We start from the raw sequence: 21307 nt of genomic DNA on the forward strand, positions 1-21307 counted from the left end.
TTTTGGAATCTGAATATTGCTTTTATTTAAATACATTAAAATTTGCAATGTAACAAAACTATTGGCATATGAAATTCAAACACCATTTAAATGAACAAAACATGGCTCACTTCATTTTTCTGTGACTAGTGTCAGTAACACTAGGTTATTTTTCTCTCTGCATCGTTTTACCCATTTACACTGTTCACAGACTATCTTACAATAAGAGTGCAGAATAAAAATGAGGTAAGAAAGTGGTTTGAAGATTACAGGTCATGCAGAACATGCTGAACAGCAACAAAATATTTTGTGAAGGAGAAGGTTTTAAAAAAAAAAATTTTTTTTACACAGCTTTGCATCTTTGGTTACAAAGTAGGTTGAATGATTTCACAGCTTTTCCCCCTAGCCCACCCCCTCAGGGAAAACAATGAAAAAACAAAGTAAGGAGGGGGTATGGCAGTACTAATTCACCTTTTAAATAACCACCATCCAAATCCAATCTTCATTAACTGCCTTGTGCAGATTCATGTTAAAATTTGATGTCAACAGGTGAAGTCACCCATCAAGGCTCTTAATACTTTATACTATACAAAAATGTACATTCATGCTGGATCGTGACTCAAGCTATGAATTGGCAACTGCAGCGTAAAATTTGAGTTAGTGTTAATCATTTGTCAGGATTTCTTTTTGCCTACATTTTCAACAATATAAAGCACTGCCCCTGGGAGAGTGGCCAATCTGCTGAAACACTGAAGAGAGGAAACAAGTCAATGGGCTACTGTTAAACAGGATTCATGACATTGTTCATTTATGAAAATAGCAGCCCTGTAATAAATAAACACTTAACAGTAGAAATCAGATGCAAGACCGATGCGAGGGTTGGACTTAATGTAAATGTAACGGCAGCGGTGTGACGCTCCGAAGAACACTCTCCCACTTTTACTTCACAACATGAAACAGCAAGGCTAAAAAATACCCCTTTACCGACCCAATTGTCACAGTTAAAAAAATAATCGCTCTCTTTTTGACAATCACTCCCATTTGTCCCTCATGTGAGGTGAAACCCACCCCCTCCACACCTACAGTCTGAGCAGATTTCAGATCAGGTTGCAGGCTGGTTTGGCCTAGGTTTAGTCCAAGAAAAGACCTCATCTCTGCAAGCTTGGACCTAGCATGTCAACCAACCCAGGAACATATCCAAGATGGGGAAAAAAAAAAACCTTCCTTGATACTGTGGCTCTACACACACACACACACACTGTCTCTCTCCCTTGATGATTGCATTAACACTGGAAAGGCCCACTGTACAGACGCATACACACTTACACTCTGACACCAATTCAGTCACACTTCCCAAACTCACCCTGACACACACTCCCACACATATAAGCACTGTACGTTGTGGTCAAGCTGGTGGCTAAGAAGACAAAGTTTTTTCTTCTTCTTTTTAATTTCACATACACTAATTGTAATAGGTTGCAGTAAGGATGCTCTTTTTTTTCCTCCCCACACTAAACGGAGCGGAGCAGATGCACTTCAAGCGGAGGTGACGTTGGGCTGCAGTTGTTGACCGGGGTCGAGCTGAGGCTGAGTCTGGAGCTGCTGGGGTTTAGGGAGCTGCTGTATTTGGGAGTGGGGATGTGACGGCGGCTGAGGCTGAACTTGAAGCGGCGGCTGGGCCTGTTGCTGAGGTTGGCTGAGTCCTTGCTGGGGAGGCGTGGAGCAGGCAGCTGACTGAGAGGGCAGCTGAGACAGCTGCTCGTTGTTGGCCAGAGATTTCAACACAGCATTCTCCCTCTCTAGCAAAGAGTTTCTCTCATACAACTCCTTTATCTGCTCTTTTAAGACCTCCACCTCTTCACGAACTGCATACATCAGATGGCTTTTCACCAGGTCCTGCAGGAGAGGAGAGCATGGCATGAAATGTGCCACTTGGTTTAACAACATGTAAGACCAGATGGGAAGTGGCAGAGTCATACGGAGACGCAAGCACAAAGGGACATCAATGGAAGTTGCTCATGTATTCAGTCTAGCTGTATATTCAGTGTGGGTGCGCTTAGAAGCAAAGACAAAGGCAACACAAAACATGAAAGCAAGACATGGATGACAGCATGAGTAGGAAGTACCTAAATTATAAAAAAAAGAGCATTACTTTACCAAATACACATGTGTGTACAGACTGTTCCATGATGTTGCTGTTGTCCAATTTAACTAAATAGTAAATGAGACTAGTTATCAGAGAAGCCCATGATTTATGGTAAATTACTCACCATAGCCTGTTCAATTTTATTGTCAATGGCAACAACATTGGTTCCAGAGGCACTGTAAAGAAAGAAAAATCATGTTAGCATTAATATAAGTGGTTTCAGGATCCTAAAACTCCCAGGGAGAGGAGGTAGAACTCCTTTTCTGCTTTGTTGGCTCTTCCCCAAAACACAATAATAAAAAAAATAAAATAAAAAAAACATACTAGAAAACATGCAGTTGACCAACAAATGAAATAAAATCCTAAAATTCTGGAAAGATACGCAAACACACTATTGTCCAATCAGTCTAACTACCTACAACCAGCTCACCACAGGAATCTAGGGCAGATTATATAGAATGATCTGTCACCACTCTGGGTCATGCTCTATACATTATAGCTCCAATCTAGGTCATGTCACTGAGTTTACAGGAGAAATATGAGAACCTTGGCTGCAGGCAACAGGTTCGAGTTGGTGCAAACTATTTTATAAAACAGAAATATTCAATGTAGGCGTGGAGTTTTCTCCAAAGGCCCGATGCCAGTAATGCTAACACGCAGAAACACGCAGAGAAGAGCCTGCAACAAATGCACACACCACCACACGTTATTCGCTTACAGCCACGACATCTCCGCGCTGTGTCCATTGAAACGCATCACAAAAGAGCTCTGGTGCACTTTTGCGCACACGGTGCAGAATCTGGACATGCGGAGCGCAGCGGCGGCAGCCTTCGTTACCTGCGGCGGGTCCGACAGGAGAGCAGCAGGCCGCAGGTGGCGCTTCGGGCCGCGGAGCAGCACGTTGCTTTGTAGGAAACCGTGCACGGCATAGCGCTGACTCCTGCACCAAATGAATCCGCTGAAAGCAGGTTACCGGAGCGCACCGGAGGCGGTTCAGTGGGTTAACTGTGACCACATGTGTGATAATGGAACACGACCGGCGGGTGGAGGAGTGAGAGGCACTGGCAGGAGGCAGACAGACGTCTCAGAAATTATTTTTGGCTCTGCCCGGTCCACAGTGACGGTAACTGTACTGACTGTATGGGCTGGGGGAGGAGGGGGAGGGTCTGCCCACAACACATTCATTCATTAGGCTCACTTCGTGCTACTGTTCAGATACATTTTTGTAACTTAAATTTACTATTAAATAATGGTATTGAAATTAAAGGATCTGCTGATAGTTGGAGTGTTGGTCAGTCAAACTGGCCTAACTGCAGTACCTGGAAACCTCTAAGAAAGGAAACCCTGGTCCTCAAGTGCCGTGGCTTGCTTATTTTCCAACAATCTCTGCCTACCTACTGCTGATCTCCTGGGTCAGGTGTGTTCAGTCACTCAGAAAATGGAAGATACCATTTTTACATGAGAATGGAGAGAAGGAAGCTAAAGTAAGTAATCCACCTAGTCAGTGGTTAGGGTTGGTTACCTCTGGTTAATATAAAGTGATTCGTAGTTTTAGTAGTTTCAGTAGTTTTAGTCTGAAGTTGTTCGTTCTGCAGATGTTTTTTTTATACAGGAAGGTAAAAGAGAACGTGAATTGAATTTTGACCTGCTAGTTGTGCTAGAGTCAAGGGACGTTATTATATTCATTTCAAAACTGGAAAAACAGACTTTTTACAGACTTTAAAATCAGTGCCACTGTGAAGTGGAAATGTGTCCTCAAGTCAGCTATAGACTCCCTTTAAGGACAAAATGTTCTGTTCCTCCACACACACCATCCAAATTTATGTGTGTGAGGCCAGCGGAAGCACTCAGCTGATTGCTATCAGCAGCTTGTACAGGGGGAGGGAATGTTCCCCATACCTCTTCTGCTATGAAACACTGTCACTCACATCCTGACCTGTACTACTGCCTGTCAGATATGACAATGTCTAACACAAGTTATCTGCAAGTACATAACACAATGACCATGTACTAAATAAGATCCAAACAGGGTCGTTCAGGCACATACACACCCAGCACTAAGCAATAAATCATAACCAATAATGCACATTTCAGCAGCGAGTACTCCCTCATTAGAGTGTCTTTCTCTCCCTCAGAGACCACATAATTTGACCCCCCATAAGTGGTTGCATAACCATGCACTGTAAAACAAACTGCATCAACCTAGACTTCACCCAGTACAAATGTGAGTTTAATTTAGAAGAGGCGTCTCACACAGGCCCTCCTATAGTTTTCCTCCTACTAGAAGTTTTCGATAGGCCCGTGCCCCAAGGATTTATTTTCTGTGTCAAGCACAGATGCTGAATGGACTCTGTGGCCTACACTTTTGTTGTCATTAGTGGCTTAACACAGCACAGAAGACAAAAACATGCTTCAAAAAACAGATTTCATGGACATACGCTATATTCAGTTCAGGTAGAAAATGAGGCAAAATAATTACTGGTATTAGTTTTAATAAAGTGATATTGTTGGGGAACATTTTGCACATTAAGCTGAAATACATGAGGTGGATAGTGGGAATTTAAAATTAAGATTTAAAATTAATTATGTTGTCAACAAAGGGCAGATTCTCCCATAATTCTTAATTTAAAAAAAAAAAAGTATGCATGTTGTGATTTTGTGGTTTGTGTGACAAAGCACCTGTCACGTCACAGGATGTCTTGTCATTTCTGTATGTCATCGTTCCACTTGCTTTTATGCTGTTCTTAATAAATACTACCAGTAAGACAATCACAAACAAGAAATCCACATGGAGCCAGCACACAGGCAAACTGCAATCCTTGAAATTTCAGAAGGACTGTGCCAGGCCTACAGATAAGCAGCAATTTTGTTTTTTCCATTGCTGTTTGTGTCTAGGATTCAGTGTATTTTGAAATGATTATCTAAACAATGTAAACTACCATACAATTCTGCACTACCAGCCCTTGAACCCCTATTCGTAAGTTGGTTTATCATGAGCAGAAGTCAGGTACATACGCAAAGGTGATGTGGATCAAGCTGGTGGAACATATTCACATTTTGGGTAATGTTTACAGTTATGACTTAATAATTGTTCTGCTTACTGAGGTGAAAGTGGCTGGTTTTGTTACATCCTAATGGTTTGGGCAGCTAACCTGAGCTGTAAATGCACTGGCTACACTGAAGCAAGCAGGAATAACAATCAAGTCAGCGCCATATTAGGACACCATCTGGTACTTTAAGTAGAACTTCCAGGAACAACTGGCATGGAGGGGGGTTGGGATTCTGGAAACCACAGCACGAGTGAGTAGTGTTTTGGAGCTCAATAGAGCGAGTATGCCTGCTTAAAGCACTGCTCCTTGCTTTTGTCTTGACACACATATTGTTTTTGAAGACTCTAGATCTCATGTTGAAGCCAGGAACTTGCTGAATGCACCTCCTCTGTTTTAACCTTATAAGAGAGTAAATTGTATTTAACTACTGATGTAACTAACGACAGTGATGAAACTGAATACTATCAAGGGTCTGAACTTATTCTGTCAGTGATTATGCAACAAATGCCTCTGCCAGCTTCACTTTATACATTTACAGGACTCGTGCTTCCAAGCTCTGCTGTTCCCCTTAAAGTGTTCGCTATGAATTATCAATAAAAAGTCCATTAGAGGCTGAAAAGTTTACACTCAGACAAGTGGAGCAATGAGGGGGAATAACTCATCTGAGCATCACAATAGTTGTCACTCCTCGCCTCTGGCAGAACTGCTGGCATATTTAGGAGCTGGAGTTTTCCCTCTGCACCACCGTAAAAAAAATCTTTTCAACTTGGTCTGAGACATGATAAGACAAGTTCAGCGCTTAAGAGGCGAGGCCTGATCATATGCCCAAGGACAGCAGGTGCACAAACCAATCTTAACTACACACTTTGACACCTATATACGTCTGTGTTTAAAGATCTCATTCTGATCGGTTTTAATGTTTCTGTATAAAAATTAATTGTGACATTAGACACAATAAAACCAATACTGGAAGTATAGCTGAGCATGTATCTTCTTTTACATTATCTAAGACCTGTACGTCAAAGTTACATGACATTACATGACACAGCTGTGCATGTAGAGAGGCACTGGCAGTCATCCAGCAGAGAATAAAATGGGGAAGTGCTAAATTTACAACTAAGCAACCATGAAACCCTCTTGCTGAATGACTCTGGTATGATTTTGAACATGTACACTGAGTTCATTGTATATGTATTATAGAATATAATGGATTTAAATTTTTATTTGCATAGAAGACTGTGAGCAAGTCTCTGGTGAAGTATTTGATAAATGAGAACTTACTATGACAGTCTGCAAGAACACCATTTTTCATAGTCTACATTTCTATTTTGAGATTTCTAATTTAAAAATTAAAAAAGGATCGTCAATCTACAAGTCAACTTTGATTGCATTAAAAAGGCAGTTGATTTGGTGTCTTGCCAAGGTCTTTATGACTGCTACAGTACTTAAGTCAGTCAGCAATTAAGTCAACATAAAGATTGTAAATCTTATACAATAAAATATGCTTCTTACCACCTTTACAACTAAACAATTGTGTTAAATTGTGTTAAATCCACAGGGAGATTTGTGTCAGACCATGTCTTTGCCAGACGCAGTTACTTCCTTGAGTCTCCACTGGTTGCCTAACAACATAGCAAACAAACATTTAAAGAACAAAATATATAAATAAATCTCAGCCTTTTTTGATATCCTATTTGTAAAATGTCTTTTGCAGCACTTTTTAAGAGGACTCTAGATATCAGTACTTAAATACATTTCACTAAAAAGGTTAAGTGGGAGAAAAAAAGAAGTGTAGCCAATGTCCTTTGCCAGGAACCTGTGCCAGTTGAGCCATGAGGTACCCAAGTGGTCGACTTTTATCTATTATATATTATATTATTTATTTTGACATTGCAAACCATAGGACACGGTTCTACTTTAGGACAATTAGTGAGGCTTATAATATATTTTAGAATTTCTTTACAGTCAAATAAATTAGGTAAGTATTCATGTACAGTAATAAGCGTGAATATAAAATATAGATTTTCTTTACATAAATATTTTATTATATACATCGTTTTGTCTACCTTACAGTTAAGCTGTTCCTACGTAGTTGACCACGTGGACTTAGAAGTCTCATGACCTTCATAAAGCACCTTATAAACAATGACATTGTAAAGACAAGAAGAAAAAAAAAAAGATCTGAAGGACATGTAAAAGTCAGTGTCTATTTTTGCCAAAATGCAACACATATTTGAGCACATTTCCAGTTTCACAACCTCATCTATGACTTCATTGCCTTGGGCATGATCCCAAATAAACTTGAATAAAACAGATTTAAAAAAAACTAAAGGCCATCGCCAGGATCTACTAAACAAAGATCATGTTATCTTTGCTTCCCTAGAAACAAAAGCAGCTCTTGACAGAACAGTGCATCCACCACAGCACCACTGCAGACAAAAAACAAAGACAAACAAAGACAAAAGGCTTATAAGAGCACTATTTGTGTCATTGGCTTCAGTGGGGCAAAGAAGGCCAACACTGTGAAATAATTAAAAAGGTTGTCTTTCTCACTGTAATAACACTGTAACTCAGTTGAGATAACCCCAACACAGAGTTGATTTACCTGGCAAATGGAGTGAAATTGTTAATGTGTGCAGTTGCTTGGTGGCTCGTGGTGGCACATCAGCTGTATATTTCTCTAAAAACAGTTTCGTTTCCTGTCACACAGATCTCGTTTCATGTGCTTCCCTTTTCATTTTTGTAAAATGCATTATAAAAATAATCTGCGTCCTCTCATTGTCTATAGGAGTCCACTTACTACAAATACTCAGCAGTGCTGAAAAGAACAGAGTGAAAGCCTCTGACAGAAACATTGACTCAGTGGATAGACTTCATTATTTAAGTTGTGTGTTACAAACAGCATTTACACACTCCTCAGCCATTTTGTTCTGTGAAGATGTTGAAAGAAGTTAAGGATGTAAAAAGAAAATCGTTTTTCTGACACTAATATCAATTCTATGATTTGGTGTTGGGTTGTCACTGTAATGAAAACCAATACAGCACAAGCAGCCAGAGAACCAGGCAGATTGTAAACAACCGTATAGGTTTGCCAAATTACTTTAGGAAAAAATGAACATGAATAAAAATTATGAGTTATTTTTAAACTGTTTATTAAATGTATATCATTTAGATATAAAACAATGCTCTTTGGCTTTGAACTTTTGGTCAAACAAATCAAAACACCTAAAACCTTCTTGGAATTCAGGGAACTGAACATTTTTTGTATTTTCTGACATTTTATAGGCTAAACGATTAATTTATCCGAGAGGAGGAGTACAGCCGATAAACAGCAGGTGATGAATAGAGCATTCATATTCTTCAAAGTAAGTGATGAAAAAATAATCGTTAGTTGCCCTAATTGGGTAAACTTGTTTACACTCCATTTCCCTGTATGACTTGTGTTGCTTGTAATATTTGACTCCTTTGTATTGTTTTTCTTCTTCCCTGAGGATTTCTGCAATTAAAGCAGGTAAACAAGACTTTAAAGATGTGGCCAAACCAAGGAAAATCACATGCAGACAGTAGACGAAACAAACTGATAACGATAGTGGCCCTGATAACATAGAACATTGCAGAACGAGTTTGTGTCAAAGAAAGCACCAAAGAGAGGAAGAAAGGAAAAATTAAGACGTTGTTGAAAAGTCTTTTGGCCAGTCCTCCGCTTGCTGCCAAGCTTTGTTTCCAGATCAAATCCATGCATGTGAAGAAAGCAAAGCCCACTGCTACTGCGCACTGCACACACATTGTTACACTCTTGCAGGCTTGTCCAGTCCACTCCAGTATAGTACTGTACCTATCACTGTTGGCCTTTGAGTCTCTTAATCTGCCGCCAGACTGGAAGGCCTGGTAGAAAGCCTTGGAAGGGTTCCTGTGTTACCCACATTTAGGAGAAGAGAGAGAGGGAAAAGAGATAGGGAAGAGCTGAAACAGAGAATGCAGACTACTTGTAATTCCTAGAAACGTTGGCTTGCGCAACTTTTTTTTCTCAGTCAGAAATTGCCTTTGTTAGTAGTGTGGTTAACTTGGCTAGAAAAAAGGTTATTGGCTGAGGAAAGTTTGTCACAACCTAAAAACAGAAAAGGATGTTCAAAAGTAGATAGAGCTTTATAAGCTATATGGACCTGCCTCAGATCATTGATCTGGAGTCTAAAAGCCATCACTCATGCTTAGGGTTACATTACCCCCCCCCCCCCCAAACTAAATGCAATCCAAAAAGATTCAGCAAGGGTTTCAACTAAAAGGGAATCTCAGAAATCACTTCAGGTGACAGTGGAAATCTGTTTACTTATGTTCAAACACTGTAACACTACAAAATCTAACATTACTCCCCATTTTCTGGATGATCAGCTAAGTACATTGTGTTCTATGCCAAAGGACGTAGTCGAGAAGGGGAAAGGAAGTCCCCATTCCCACCCCCCACACAAACACACAAATTTCATGCGCCTTTCTAAACCAACCAACTTCTCTCCAACATCCATACATAGTAAAGACAAAGATACCACACATTTAAAATGAACAGGAAAAAAAGAGGGGTTGATTTACAGCATGTGTGTGTAAATATTGTAGCAGCCAAGGTTTTTTTTTCCTAGAAATCTCTGGCATAAACTCCCTTTGTCACATTACCTCATGACTAAACACTCTCACAGACCTCCTCCTTTGCCTCTTGCTTAATTTTAGTTTACGGACAACAACACAAGGAAAACCTCCACACATGTACGTGTGCCAAAGCACACACCTTCACAGTAAACCACTTTTTCACTATGACTAAAACTCTAAAAGCTAACTGAAATCATCGGGTCAGATGACTTAAAGCCCAGCAACCTATTCATGAATGAGGTAAGAACTGGAGGAGTCATCATTGCCTGTTTTCAAGTAGCAAAACACTCAGCTCTCAATGGATCACTTTGTAAGGATTAAATGTAACATGTCAATATCCATTTATGAAAGCCCTTCTTTGTAAAACAGTCACAGTATTTAGCTGTGGTGAAAACTGCCGTTTTCTCCATAAACACCAGAGTGTGGCATGTAAGGAGGCTTGGAAGAGGGAACACATAACCTAACCTAGATAAGTTAGGTTATGTGTAAGACCTGGCAACAGACAAAAATAACCTTTTGGTGCGTTCTTGATGGTTGAGGTCACACATCTAGCCGGAGCATGACAAATGTTTTTTTTTTTTTTTTTTCTCTCCAGTGTGCCTCTGCTGCAAACCATTGGCTGTCTCAGTTTCACAGTGTTGAACCTCTTAACAGCCTTACTAACATGGTGAACATGTGAAAAACCACAGCAGCTTTATCTGATGAGCAGAGGTAGGGGATATATTCAAGCTTGTCACTAAACTACAGGTTGGGGCTAAGCAACTAAGAACATATCATGTGAAAATCACAAGTGCGTGTGATTTATCTACGACGCGTTTCCAGTATTTGATGGAGAGCTAACAGACATTTCAGATCTTTTCTGGTTAGAGTAGTGGCTTTTCTGTGTTAGGGGGCTGGGAAAAGGGCTGAGAAATGACTAATAAAGTGGGGGTGTCAATAGTTGAACAAGTAGGGGAGCTTGGAGTCAGGGGGTGCAGATGGAAGACAGAAAGGCTAAAGAGGGCGTTGAAAGCTCACACTGTTGGTGCTCATGAGGCTTCATGTTCTCAGCACTAACTATCCATTTGCCACAGGGCAGAAGTAGGTCAAAACTATTTAGATTTCAGCTTCCCTATGGGGTTTTTTTTTCCAGCAGGATTTGGGTACAGATGAAGGACACAGAGCACAGGGAGGAGCCAATAGCACTGTACAATTACAGCATGGCCACCAGAGGAGACTTTGAGCATAGATTCTGGTGTTCAACTAGCACAGGGTTACGCCTGGGAAACCAGAAACTTTACCTCAATAGCCACTTTCGGACATGCCCAGCTTTCCATTAATCTGAAGGCAATTAAGTGTGTCAGCTTAATGTCTGGTCACCTTTCTTTAAAAGTTGCAATGGCAATCTAACTAGTTCGGACCTAGTTACAATTACTGATAAGTTTCAACACTGCACAAGTTTGAACAGCATGCACTTACATTAATGGATAGGCACCAGGATTATACATACATTGAAATGAAAGCACACATTATACTGTTTTTTTTTAGTCTTTTTGGTTAAATAATTTTTCAGGAAACAAAACAAAACAACAAACTAAATCCAAATCCAAAAATTCCAGCTGTTCACTAAAACTATTAATGGCAACCAGAATCTAGTCAAGCCTTAAGTGAATTTAATGCTGCACTTGATCTGAAATTTAAAAATCCACAGGCTGTGCACATTGATTAATTTATTTAAACTGAAACTCAGATTTTGTCAAATATTGAACACATATTGTGGCTCTCTTGTCACAGTCATGGGTCTGTCTGAATGAAGCTGTGAACATTAACATAAAATTGCCCAATGAATGGCTGAATGACAGACTGTCACTTTAACAGACTGATCAAGGTGGCAATGTTAATATGCCATGTCTGAAAAGGGCCTATTCCTCAGGGCTGAAACCAGCTGACTGAAGCTGATTTACTGCACAAAGAATCAATTCAGATTACAAGCACTAATCATAGAATCAAATATTATGAAGAGGAATGTTTTTACCGAAAATTAAAGAACAATTAAGTAGCCAACTTCCCAAAACAAAAACTAGAGAGAGAGAATGGAAGAAACCAGGCAAAAAAAAGACAGGAACTGAGGGAACTAAAGTGAAGCTTGGACTCAATTTGACAAGTATTTCATTGTGATAAGGGCTTAAAGGGGAACTCCACCAGTGTTATACATCAAGCCTGTTTACAGGTGTCTGGGAGTAGTGCAGCATATGAAAAAAAAGGTTTTAAAAGCTTTCTGTATTCTCAGATGGACTTGTGACAGGTGTCAGTTAGATATGAAGACTGTAGGCTTAAAATGGCAAAAATCTCATCCCTTCCACACAACTTTAGCATAAAAGCTTAAGGCTAAATTAGATGTGACAACCATAACAGACCTGAAACTTCTATCAAAATGCCAATGGCCAAGTTGCATTACAGGTAATGTGGGTGGTCAGCTTTAACAACAGGAATATTTGGAATTTTAGTCATTTCTTAGGTTTTAAATAAAACTAATTAAAACTAGAATAGAATCCTAAATTATTAGATCACTACTTTCAGCCAGTAAAAAGCAAAAAGTAGGCAACTTAAAAAGTGATAGTTGGTACTCTTTCAAGTCCCTCAAGTACCACTTTCCAAAGACAAAATAATAAACATATTCTTAGCTAATCTTATCTACACCACAACTTAGCACATCCTCAGTTAAACCTTGGACCGAGTTGGCAACGTTCATCTACCTGGGGGCCTCCATACCTGTGGAGGTGTTGATGACTGAAGTAAAGCCTACAGACTTAGACTACAGATCGTTAGTCCAACCTGAATTTTACAGCTTTCTTCTGAGAACAGCTTTGGGACTAAGGGGAGGCTGAACAACATGACTGCTGTACACATAAACACACACATTATACAATTACTGAGTTCAGGACAGAAGAAAAATGCTTATTTCACTACTGCTGAATGCACTTCCTGCAACTGTATTGTGACTCTATTCCTGCACAGAACATGAAGCTGCTGCTCTATAGTTTAAAAGGGAATACAGTATTAACTGTAGTTACCAGGTTAAGAGGAAGGTGTGAACTTCTACCACTGTGAGGAAATCTGGATAAAATGTACACACCAAATGTCACAGGATACGACCGAAGACCGCCAGTGTGGGAGTGAGGAGTGAAATGAGGAATATTAAATAGGTGGTGGAGAGCAGTGCAAGGGACTAGGACTGAAACAGGATATAACAGTAAGGCAGAGATCACAGAGGGGAGGGAAACACCCTGCCTACATGGTGTCGCTTTGTTTCACTTACACACTCGAACACACTTTCACAACTAACAGAATAAGCTGTTCATGTCTGTTGCGAATTTATCCAGAAATGTTGCCACACCAGGCACCTTTTTTTAGTAAGCAGCCAACACCACCAGCATGCACACGTACACATACACACAGTGAGTCAGCCCATCCCCTTTTAAGGACACACCCCTCATCCACCCACATCCAGACTGTCTCTCAATTCAAAGTAGCAGTAACTGCTCTACTAAATCGCAGACCTGGACACTCCTCCCTCTCTTACCTCCCTGGGAGTCAGATTTTGCATAAGCTCCTATTATGTGAGGACAATAAACCATACCTCCCCAGCATGAGCTCAATTACACACAGACTGCAGTTACAATAGATTGATGCAAATGATCCTGCAATATAACTAACTATTCTGTGACTACAGCAAAGACATTATGACAATTCACCAATGTTATTTTACGCCTTCAGTTGTTGAAGCCATCTGGGAAACATTAAGCTGAACGAACCATAATTTAAGTATCAGAACAACATCTTCATTTTCTAGTCTAAATCTCATCTGTTTTGCTTTCATTACTTACAGGGGAAATTCAGAGTGAAAGAAGAAAGAGACAAACTCTAGGGCCACTGAATTTCACATTATGCAACCTGTGTGTGTGTGTGTGTGTGTGTGTGTGTGTGTGTGTGTGTGTGTGTGTGTGTGTGTGTGTGTGTGTGTGTGTGTGTGTGTGTGTGTATATATATGTATGTATGTATGTATGTATGTACACACACACATACAAATATACATACATGCACACGCAGATTACAGATATGGGCTCTGGAAGTAGTCCATTTGAGGGCCAAAAAGAAGTGGTTCTGTTGTGTGTGGGGCAGTAAGGGACTAAATAAACAGTACAGTGGAAATATGGTGGGGAGGGAATGGTGGCAGTGGATGGAGAATACCTAAAATTCTTGCAGAAGTGAGGCACAAGTTTCACTTTGCAGCTACCTCCAACTCTATTGAGCATACCACAGTTGCCTCTGCACAGCAATGTCATTCTGCACTTCATCTATACAAGAACAACTGTCATGTCTTGTCTGTCACTTAATCACTTGGGTAGTAGGTACAAAGCACCAACCACAGTGATGCTGCACCAACAGTTTAAAAAAAAGTTACAAAAAAGGGACAGCAGCAGCCAGTCAGCTACAGTCTACTACTACATGTACGAGTGTGTCTTTAACCACATCTGAAAGTCCTAAGCAGAGCATGCGGTAATTAAGGGTACCATATTGCAAAAGAAAATGGCCATAATATAACAAGCACAGTTGGTTGACACACCCCACTGTCACATCTCTTATCTGCACAGTGAAAAGACTACTGCTTAATGTCTGATAATGAGTGCATGGCTGCTACAACAGGACCCCTGCACACACCCTTTTTTTTCTGTGTGTGTCACAGCATACTGACAGCAAAGTGAGAAAAATTCAGGTAGACAACAAATGAAGGTCCTTTTCATAGTGTGAAGTGTGAGAAGGCAAAAAATTTACAATGGAATATAACTTATTAAAACTTCTACAGAGCACTTTGTAGTGGGTTGGCCAACTTGATTAAAAAACAAGGAGGCATCACTGTGTTGTGATCTTTATTTCATCCAGCAACTCAACTCTGCTACCATCTGCTACCTTTTGTCCTATGCATACACTCTTGTACAAAGCCAATTAGAAACCTGTTTCTGTGCCTACTTTAAAGAAAAATCTACATTCTCCAATTGAAATCTATATGGGGAAATCAGGTTTTCCTAATCCCCTACAGTGATTACGGAAACCAGATTTTCCATTTACATGACAGTAAAAAACAAAACAAAAAAAAAAAACTCAAATCCCCTTACTCAAAGTTGACTGCAACCTGGTTACTTAAGTTGAAGTAACAGCACTGACTAAAAAGGGAGAGATTTCAGCCATCTTCTTAGATTCATAGTGACATGCACTCATATTCTCAGATGGAGAATATAATATCTATATATCTGAGATGCTAAAAATGCTCCTTATTTTTGAATTTGCCTCAAAATCGTATTGTTTTGTATTTTTTCACTCCACTAAAATAATCCAGGGACTGTGTCTGTTGTCTGCAAACAGGAACTGCCTGTACCCAATTTGGCATACTTTAATTGTGTCAACTTCCCAAAAATGTAAATAAACACCGCCTTAAAAGCAGCAGGGTTGTAGCAGTAGCAACTTCTCTCCTTGGTCCACAAACTACGGACAAATACCACGTGTTAGACATGATAAACAACTGTGCACATGCTGAACTGAGACACATTTAAATACTGTTTAAGAGACTGTCCACTCACATGTGAAGACAAAAGGGGTTTCTGCATATCCAGTCTGGTCTACATTCTGTTGACTGTAAATGCAAACCACTGGCGAAATTTAGAACCCTGCACCATTTCTGCTTAAGTATGCCATTTACTAGATGTTGTACAAAGAGCTAAAACTCAGGAATTAAAAAAAGGTGTGTGTGTATATGTGTACGTGAGAGAGAGAGAGAGAGAGAGAGAGAGAGAGAGAGAGAGAGAGAGAGATAGAGAGATAGAGAGATAGATAGATAGATAGATAGATAGATAGATAGATAGATAGATAGATAGATAGATATATAATCACACGTAAACATATAGTCAAATTTAGTAGTTTACAGAAAAACTAAAATGAAATTGATATACTTATTTTTTTTTTGGAATTCCAATTTTTATTCTTTGACTTTTGTAGAATGTTTACATTTGTATTACAAACAGTCATTAAGAAATAAAATCTCCAAGCTAATCAGCTGATCTTTCAGCCATTGCTCTAAAGCCCTCTGTAAATCCCCAGCTCTGAGGAGTCTGATGGGGCTGTGAGCAACACAAAATCAAACGCTCTCCAACTATGTTTACATTAAAAAGTCTTTTCAAAGCAGGAATTACTTCCTTATTAAAAGTGCAGGCATGCAGCACATTTACAGAATGGCTTGAGGTTAACAGAAAACTGAGCTAACTTTGCACAACTAGCAACACATTTTATTTTTCACCTAAAATGAGGAGGAAAGTTGGGAGGAAAGGGTTAGCATTAGCCCTGTAACAAAATTCTCACACATGCACACACACGGACACAAACACGTAATGATTACAGCACTCATGGAAATTTAACAAGTTATTTGTGCTGGAGAAGCCGTAGGTGTCTTCCGCACGTGTTACACGCCACTTGCTTTTTTAGGCCTAAATGACAAATTACATTATTATAACAATATTATTATTTCCTTCCTGTGTGCCACAACTCTCCTCTTCCTCCCCCCTCCCATACCACCGTGAACCTCAGGTGCAAACCCAGTCCATTCGCCAAGAAAAATGACAAACACTAAAACAATAACTGTTTTTCACCTAATAATCACACCATTGACTATTTATCAACAAGCTTCTCCCCTGCTGTTTGCTGAAATAAACACAAGTACATCCTACACCATCTATAATTGATTGCTTGAATTATTTGTAAAATGGAAATGTTGCACGTGCATGGTGTTGATGCTCAACAGGGACATAAACAAAATGCTCAAGTTTATGACTGTTACCTGTCCTCCTCCCCGTCGACAGGTATATGGATTCCAAACAAGCTGTTGACAGTCGGAGTGGTGAGCTGCAGGCTCTCAGGTATGAAGGGCTTCACAGGTTCCTTTCCAGAAACAACAGGTGACTGAGCATTGACGAGGCCCTCCGACTTCCTTCCGCCACCACTCTCCACCTGTCCAAATCCAGTTGCTGGTAGGCCCTGCACCCCCAAAGCCACTGGCGTCTTGTTGTGGACTATCTGAGCTGGAGGCAAACTGGAGGTTGTCACATTTGGCATGGTTACACTGGAGGCACTGGGCACAGCAGTGGGTACAGTGGTGGACACACTGGAGCTCACTGCAATGGCAGGCACATTTTGTACACCGGAGGATGTAGGGTGGAGGACATGGGGTTGAAGCGCCCCTGCGGCTGCATACTGACTCACAGTCTGCTGCTGCAGATTGGAACTACCAACCAGTATGGAGCCCCCAACAGCTCCCATTCCTAGAGTCTGCTGTTGTAAGAGGCCCGGAACTGCTTGTCCAGTAGGTACAGATCCCCCTCCACCAACATCTGCAACCTGACTTGAAACAGAAGTTCCTATAACGGCTGAAGGCAGAACCGGAGCAGGTCCTTGCCCAACAGGCTGCAGTCCGGCAGAAAGGCTAGACACTGGGAGGGATTGGCCAGTGGAAAGCCCTGGTTGCATGGTAGCAAGCTGTTGCTGCTGATAGTATTCTGTCTGGTTCTGTATCAACCCAGGCAACTGGCCAGTCAAGTGGTGGCCCATAGGAATCTGCTGTTGCTGCTGCTGGGGAGGGTAAACAATTGGTTGGGAAGAGGGAGGTATGATGGGGGACTTCTGTATGTGGATACCAGATTGAGGCAGGCCATTTTGTCCAACGGGCAGCATGGTCTGGGGACCAGAAGACTGGAGAACTCCAACTGTTGGCTGAGCTGGGACAGCTGTAAGCTTGCTACTAGCGAAAGCACTCTGCGTGGTCGACCCACTAACACCCTGTTGCCGGGCACTATAATTTTGGATTTGTTGCTGCTGCGCTAGTGTCTCCATTAAATGCATGCGATGTGTAGAGAGAGAAGCATCCGCTATGGAGCCCAAACCTTGACCTGAGTGTGTTGCTGGAGCAACCACAGAGCCTCCTGTAAGCCCAACCCCACTGTCTCTATCTGCAGACTCCAGTGTTGTACCGGAATGCCTAATGCTATCTACAGTCCTACTAACAACGGTGCCCTCAGAGTCTTTGTCATAAAACTCTGTACACATCCACCTGCCTCTTCGAAAGGGTTCTCCAGTACCATGATCAAGTTTAATCACCCTGAAGCGTGAAGTGCAGCTCACAGTAGAGGTGCTAGGAGGAGGAGCTGAACTAGTCACTGCAGCGGGCTGGGATGTGTTCACTGACACACTGCACACTGGTTGCTGCTGCATTGCCCCAGGATGGGTGATAAGGGGCAAGCCTGCTGTAACGCCAATTCCCGGTGGCTGCTGACCATGAGTTGAGACGGACACTCCCACTTTTTGAAACTCTCCGGTTGGATTGGCTGACAGCTGACTGGCTTCAGGTACGTGTGATGGTGCAACACTCACTGCGTCGTGCTCGCCAACATTATTCAGGGCTTCTTCGGATGAACTTCTATCACACGTAGGTTCATATTCAGCCCGTGGCATGTCGTATATTTCCGACGACATGTCTTCTGTCCGTGACTCGTCTGGATCGTCCAGACTCTCTGTGTCGTCAGCGGCACCTATAGCCGCCACCTGGGCCTGAGTCACACTAGTGATCTGAAAACAGCTCTTTTTCTTGGCCGGCATTTTCGACATATTGTCAGCCTTATTCCTGGTCCCCTGTGGCACTGTTTATCCTCCGTTAAAAGGGACGTGCGGATTGCAGCTTTTACAGGCTTAGATCATATCAAACAGCACACTTGCATCGATTTTACTTAGCGTCGCTAACTGTAGTCGAGATGAATCTGCGCCATCCCTCTTCCTCTCTCGGTCTCCTGTTGCGTTTCATGAGCTCATAACGCAACGCCACACTTCGTGTCGTCTTGGCCAGCAATGCGGCTTTGGAGACGGATAGCAGCTGCCGGTGTGATGTTAATCCAGAGCTTTCGGTCAGTCTGGGCCGACCAGCTACGTCCCAGTTATGCACTTATCAAACCGTTGGTGCCGCAGAATATGCTGCCCAGGTGCAGGAGCTACTTTAGGCTGAGGAGGGCCCGAAGCCCTCCACTCTCTGAGCTAGCTAGCAAGTCAAGCCAACTGGCTTGCACACTCCCCCTACGTCGGAACAAGTATACGAGACATCTTCACGAAAGTAGTCCTTTGTACCCGCCCACTTCAATATCTTAAAGTCCTTCAGATGCAACACTTTGAATCTAACTGCGGTCGAGGGAAGAAAACGTATTGAAATTTCAGGCTTTAAAACAAATGACAATCTAAATAGCGCCTACAGTTACCTCCCTCCTCCAGTCACTCTTGACAAGATGGCTATGTTGCGTGCAACCGCACTGCATGGTGGGTAGGTCGGTTGCGCAGAGATATTTACGTAGAACACGTTTGAGAATCGCCCTCACGCTGCCTTCATGGCACCGTCGGAACATTTGTGACAGCAATGTACAGATAATTACAATAATCAAGTGAACAGTTTGTAAGAGAGTAGATGTTAGTCTTTCGACATCACCACACGTACACAAATTTTCATCTCAACTAAGCTCTATGTAGTCTTTATTTGTACTGCTAATTTAGTCTCTATATAGCAGGAAAAGCAATTAAACTATTGTGTAGCGATGAGGCAAAATAGGTACTCAGAGTGCTGAAACACAATGATAATAAATGAATCGACGACCTCCGGACAATTGTGATAATTGAATCAATAATTCTATTTTAATTAGCAAAACAAAGAACAGATATGCGGATAATGGATAACAACTGCTTGTTCCAACCCTAGCTCCAGGTACTAGTTTCCCAGTTTCTGACTTTGCTATGGCAGAATCCCATGTGACACATTTGAACTGTAAAATTTATCACAGAAGCATGAAATTGAAATTATGAGGGTCATTTTGTTTGTTTGTTTAATATTAAGACTTCCATCCTAAAACAGGACCAGGTCATCAAGTGAGGTAACAGAACTCATAGGCCTCATCACAACTGTTCATGTTGTTCATTTGTCATAAAAAAAAATAAAAAAAAAACATTTGTAGTTTAATTAGCACAAACCAAGTCATGGCAACAACTGATAAAAATAAGAATAAAATTAATTTGAATTGATCTCACTGAGAATTTTCTCTTGTCATCGATCTGTTCTATATCGTTTTATTATTAACACCAGCGACAAGATAGTGGCCTTTTTTTCTTTGCACCACAGCTGAAACTGTGAGTTCCTTGTATTCGACAATTTGGATTTAATTATTTTTATTTATTTTTTTGACTTATAAAACCATTAGCACTATTTCTTGCAACTACAGAAATCAGACTTTATTGTTCTACACTTGAAAGCACCAGCTCTCTCCCTCCCTCTACCGTTTTATATACTGCAGTGATATCATTGGAGTACTTTTGAGCATTTTGCTGAGCAGGCTGTACAAGACCCGGACTATATAATAGGACTCTCAAGTTGTTTGGTATGGGTACTTTGTCAAGAGATGTTTTTTTTGCACGTCAATGAAGTCATGAAACTGATAATAAAAAGACAAAAGCCTACTAAAGCTCATTAACTTAGTTTATTAGTGGTTGACCATGTTTTACAGTCATGTAGGCTGACTACCTTCAGGTGTATGACCCTTAAGCTTGATTTAATGTATTTACTTATCAACAATTTCACAGTGCATTTTTTACAGGGCCATGTGTGAAGTCCTAAGTCATAAAATAACTGAATATGCCTGTAGAAAACACTAAAGTAGGGTAATACAGTACATCTACTTACAGTAAGTTCATACACACTTACATTTGCAAATTTTTGTTGTTCAGCCATGTAGATGTATTTAAAAACACCAAGGCAATTGAAGATGATTGTACAAGCAAAGTTGTGTTATAGTATAGATTATTTTTTTATTTTTTTTTAGAGATTCAAGATTGATTTGTAGCTATTATATACTACACAGCATATAGTTGACCTTTACGTTCAAGTTAGCACCACCTTCTTTAACTAAATCAGTTTTGATTGCACCATGCTCTGGTTTTTGTGGAGTGGAAGGATGTTATGCAGGAACGGATGGGGGTTGATGTGACCTCAGTGGTCGCTGGTTGAAGGAATATGCATCATGCCAAGTCAGAGTACTACTTATATCTGCAGCATTTGCTGAGTTGAAAAGAACTTTTTTTCATACAAAATTTTGTATCTTTTTGTCATACAAAATTTAAAAGAATACTTGACAATGGCCTATGACAAACTTTAAAAACTATACATTGGTCTCTGTGAAATTAAATGTTGTACACAAATTATATCATTAACAATCAAAAAATTGCTGGTTTCTATTCAACAGAATACACATGAGAATATTTCTAAATTCAGCCATAAACTAAAGAAATATCACGTCTGCATATCTCTGCACCAGAAAAATCAACTTGTTGATTCACAAACCATAGTTAACACTGCTCCTAGTGGCAATGAGTGTATTTTTTCACT

General features: G+C 40.7%; 2 protein-coding genes across 3 annotated transcripts in view; one reads left to right on the top strand and one right to left on the bottom strand.

The window, feature by feature from the left end:
* On the bottom strand, positions 1-19520 carry LOC137098332 (TSC22 domain family protein 2-like). 2 transcript variants are annotated; one of them, XM_067474480.1, is made up of 4 exons: positions 16682-19520; positions 9011-9085; positions 2250-2301; positions 1-1875 (listed from the first exon to the last, which is right to left on the bottom strand). In XM_067474480.1, exons 1-4 carry the CDS (start codon positions 18499-18501, stop codon positions 1516-1518), a joined length of 2307 nt encoding a protein of 768 aa, XP_067330581.1. In that variant the 5' UTR covers positions 18502-19520; the 3' UTR covers positions 1-1515. The 2 variants fall into 2 exon arrangements, with proteins under 2 accessions (XP_067330581.1, XP_067330582.1); XM_067474481.1 differs by lacking the exon at positions 9011-9085 and having other exon boundaries at positions 16682-19517.
* LOC137098331 (trithorax group protein osa-like) overlaps positions 18116-21307 on the top strand; it is an 18297-nt gene continuing 15105 nt past the window's right edge. The window contains exon 1 of the mRNA XM_067474478.1: positions 18116-18242. The gene's annotated coding sequence lies outside the window, so the exon portion shown is untranslated. The remainder of the gene's footprint in view (positions 18243-21307) is intronic.

Source organism: Channa argus, chromosome 14, assembly GCF_033026475.1.
Source record: "Channa argus isolate prfri chromosome 14, Channa argus male v1.0, whole genome shotgun sequence".
Classification (NCBI taxonomy): domain Eukaryota; kingdom Metazoa; phylum Chordata; class Actinopteri; order Anabantiformes; family Channidae; genus Channa; species Channa argus.

Bases quoted from the DNA above. Each gene is read 5' to 3' on its own strand.
- LOC137098332 (XM_067474480.1), bottom strand. From the start codon at position 18,501: ATGTCGAAAATGCCGGCCAAGAAAAAGAGCTGTTTTCAGATCACTAGT. The intron at 9,086-16,681 runs GTAACAGTCATA...TGGGTAACACAG, and splicing joins GTCGACGGGGAGGAGGACAG to GAACCCTTCCAAGGCTTTCT. The intron at 1,876-2,249 runs GTGAGTAATTTA...CCTCTCCTGCAG, and splicing joins ATAAAATTGAACAGGCTATG to GACCTGGTGAAAAGCCATCT.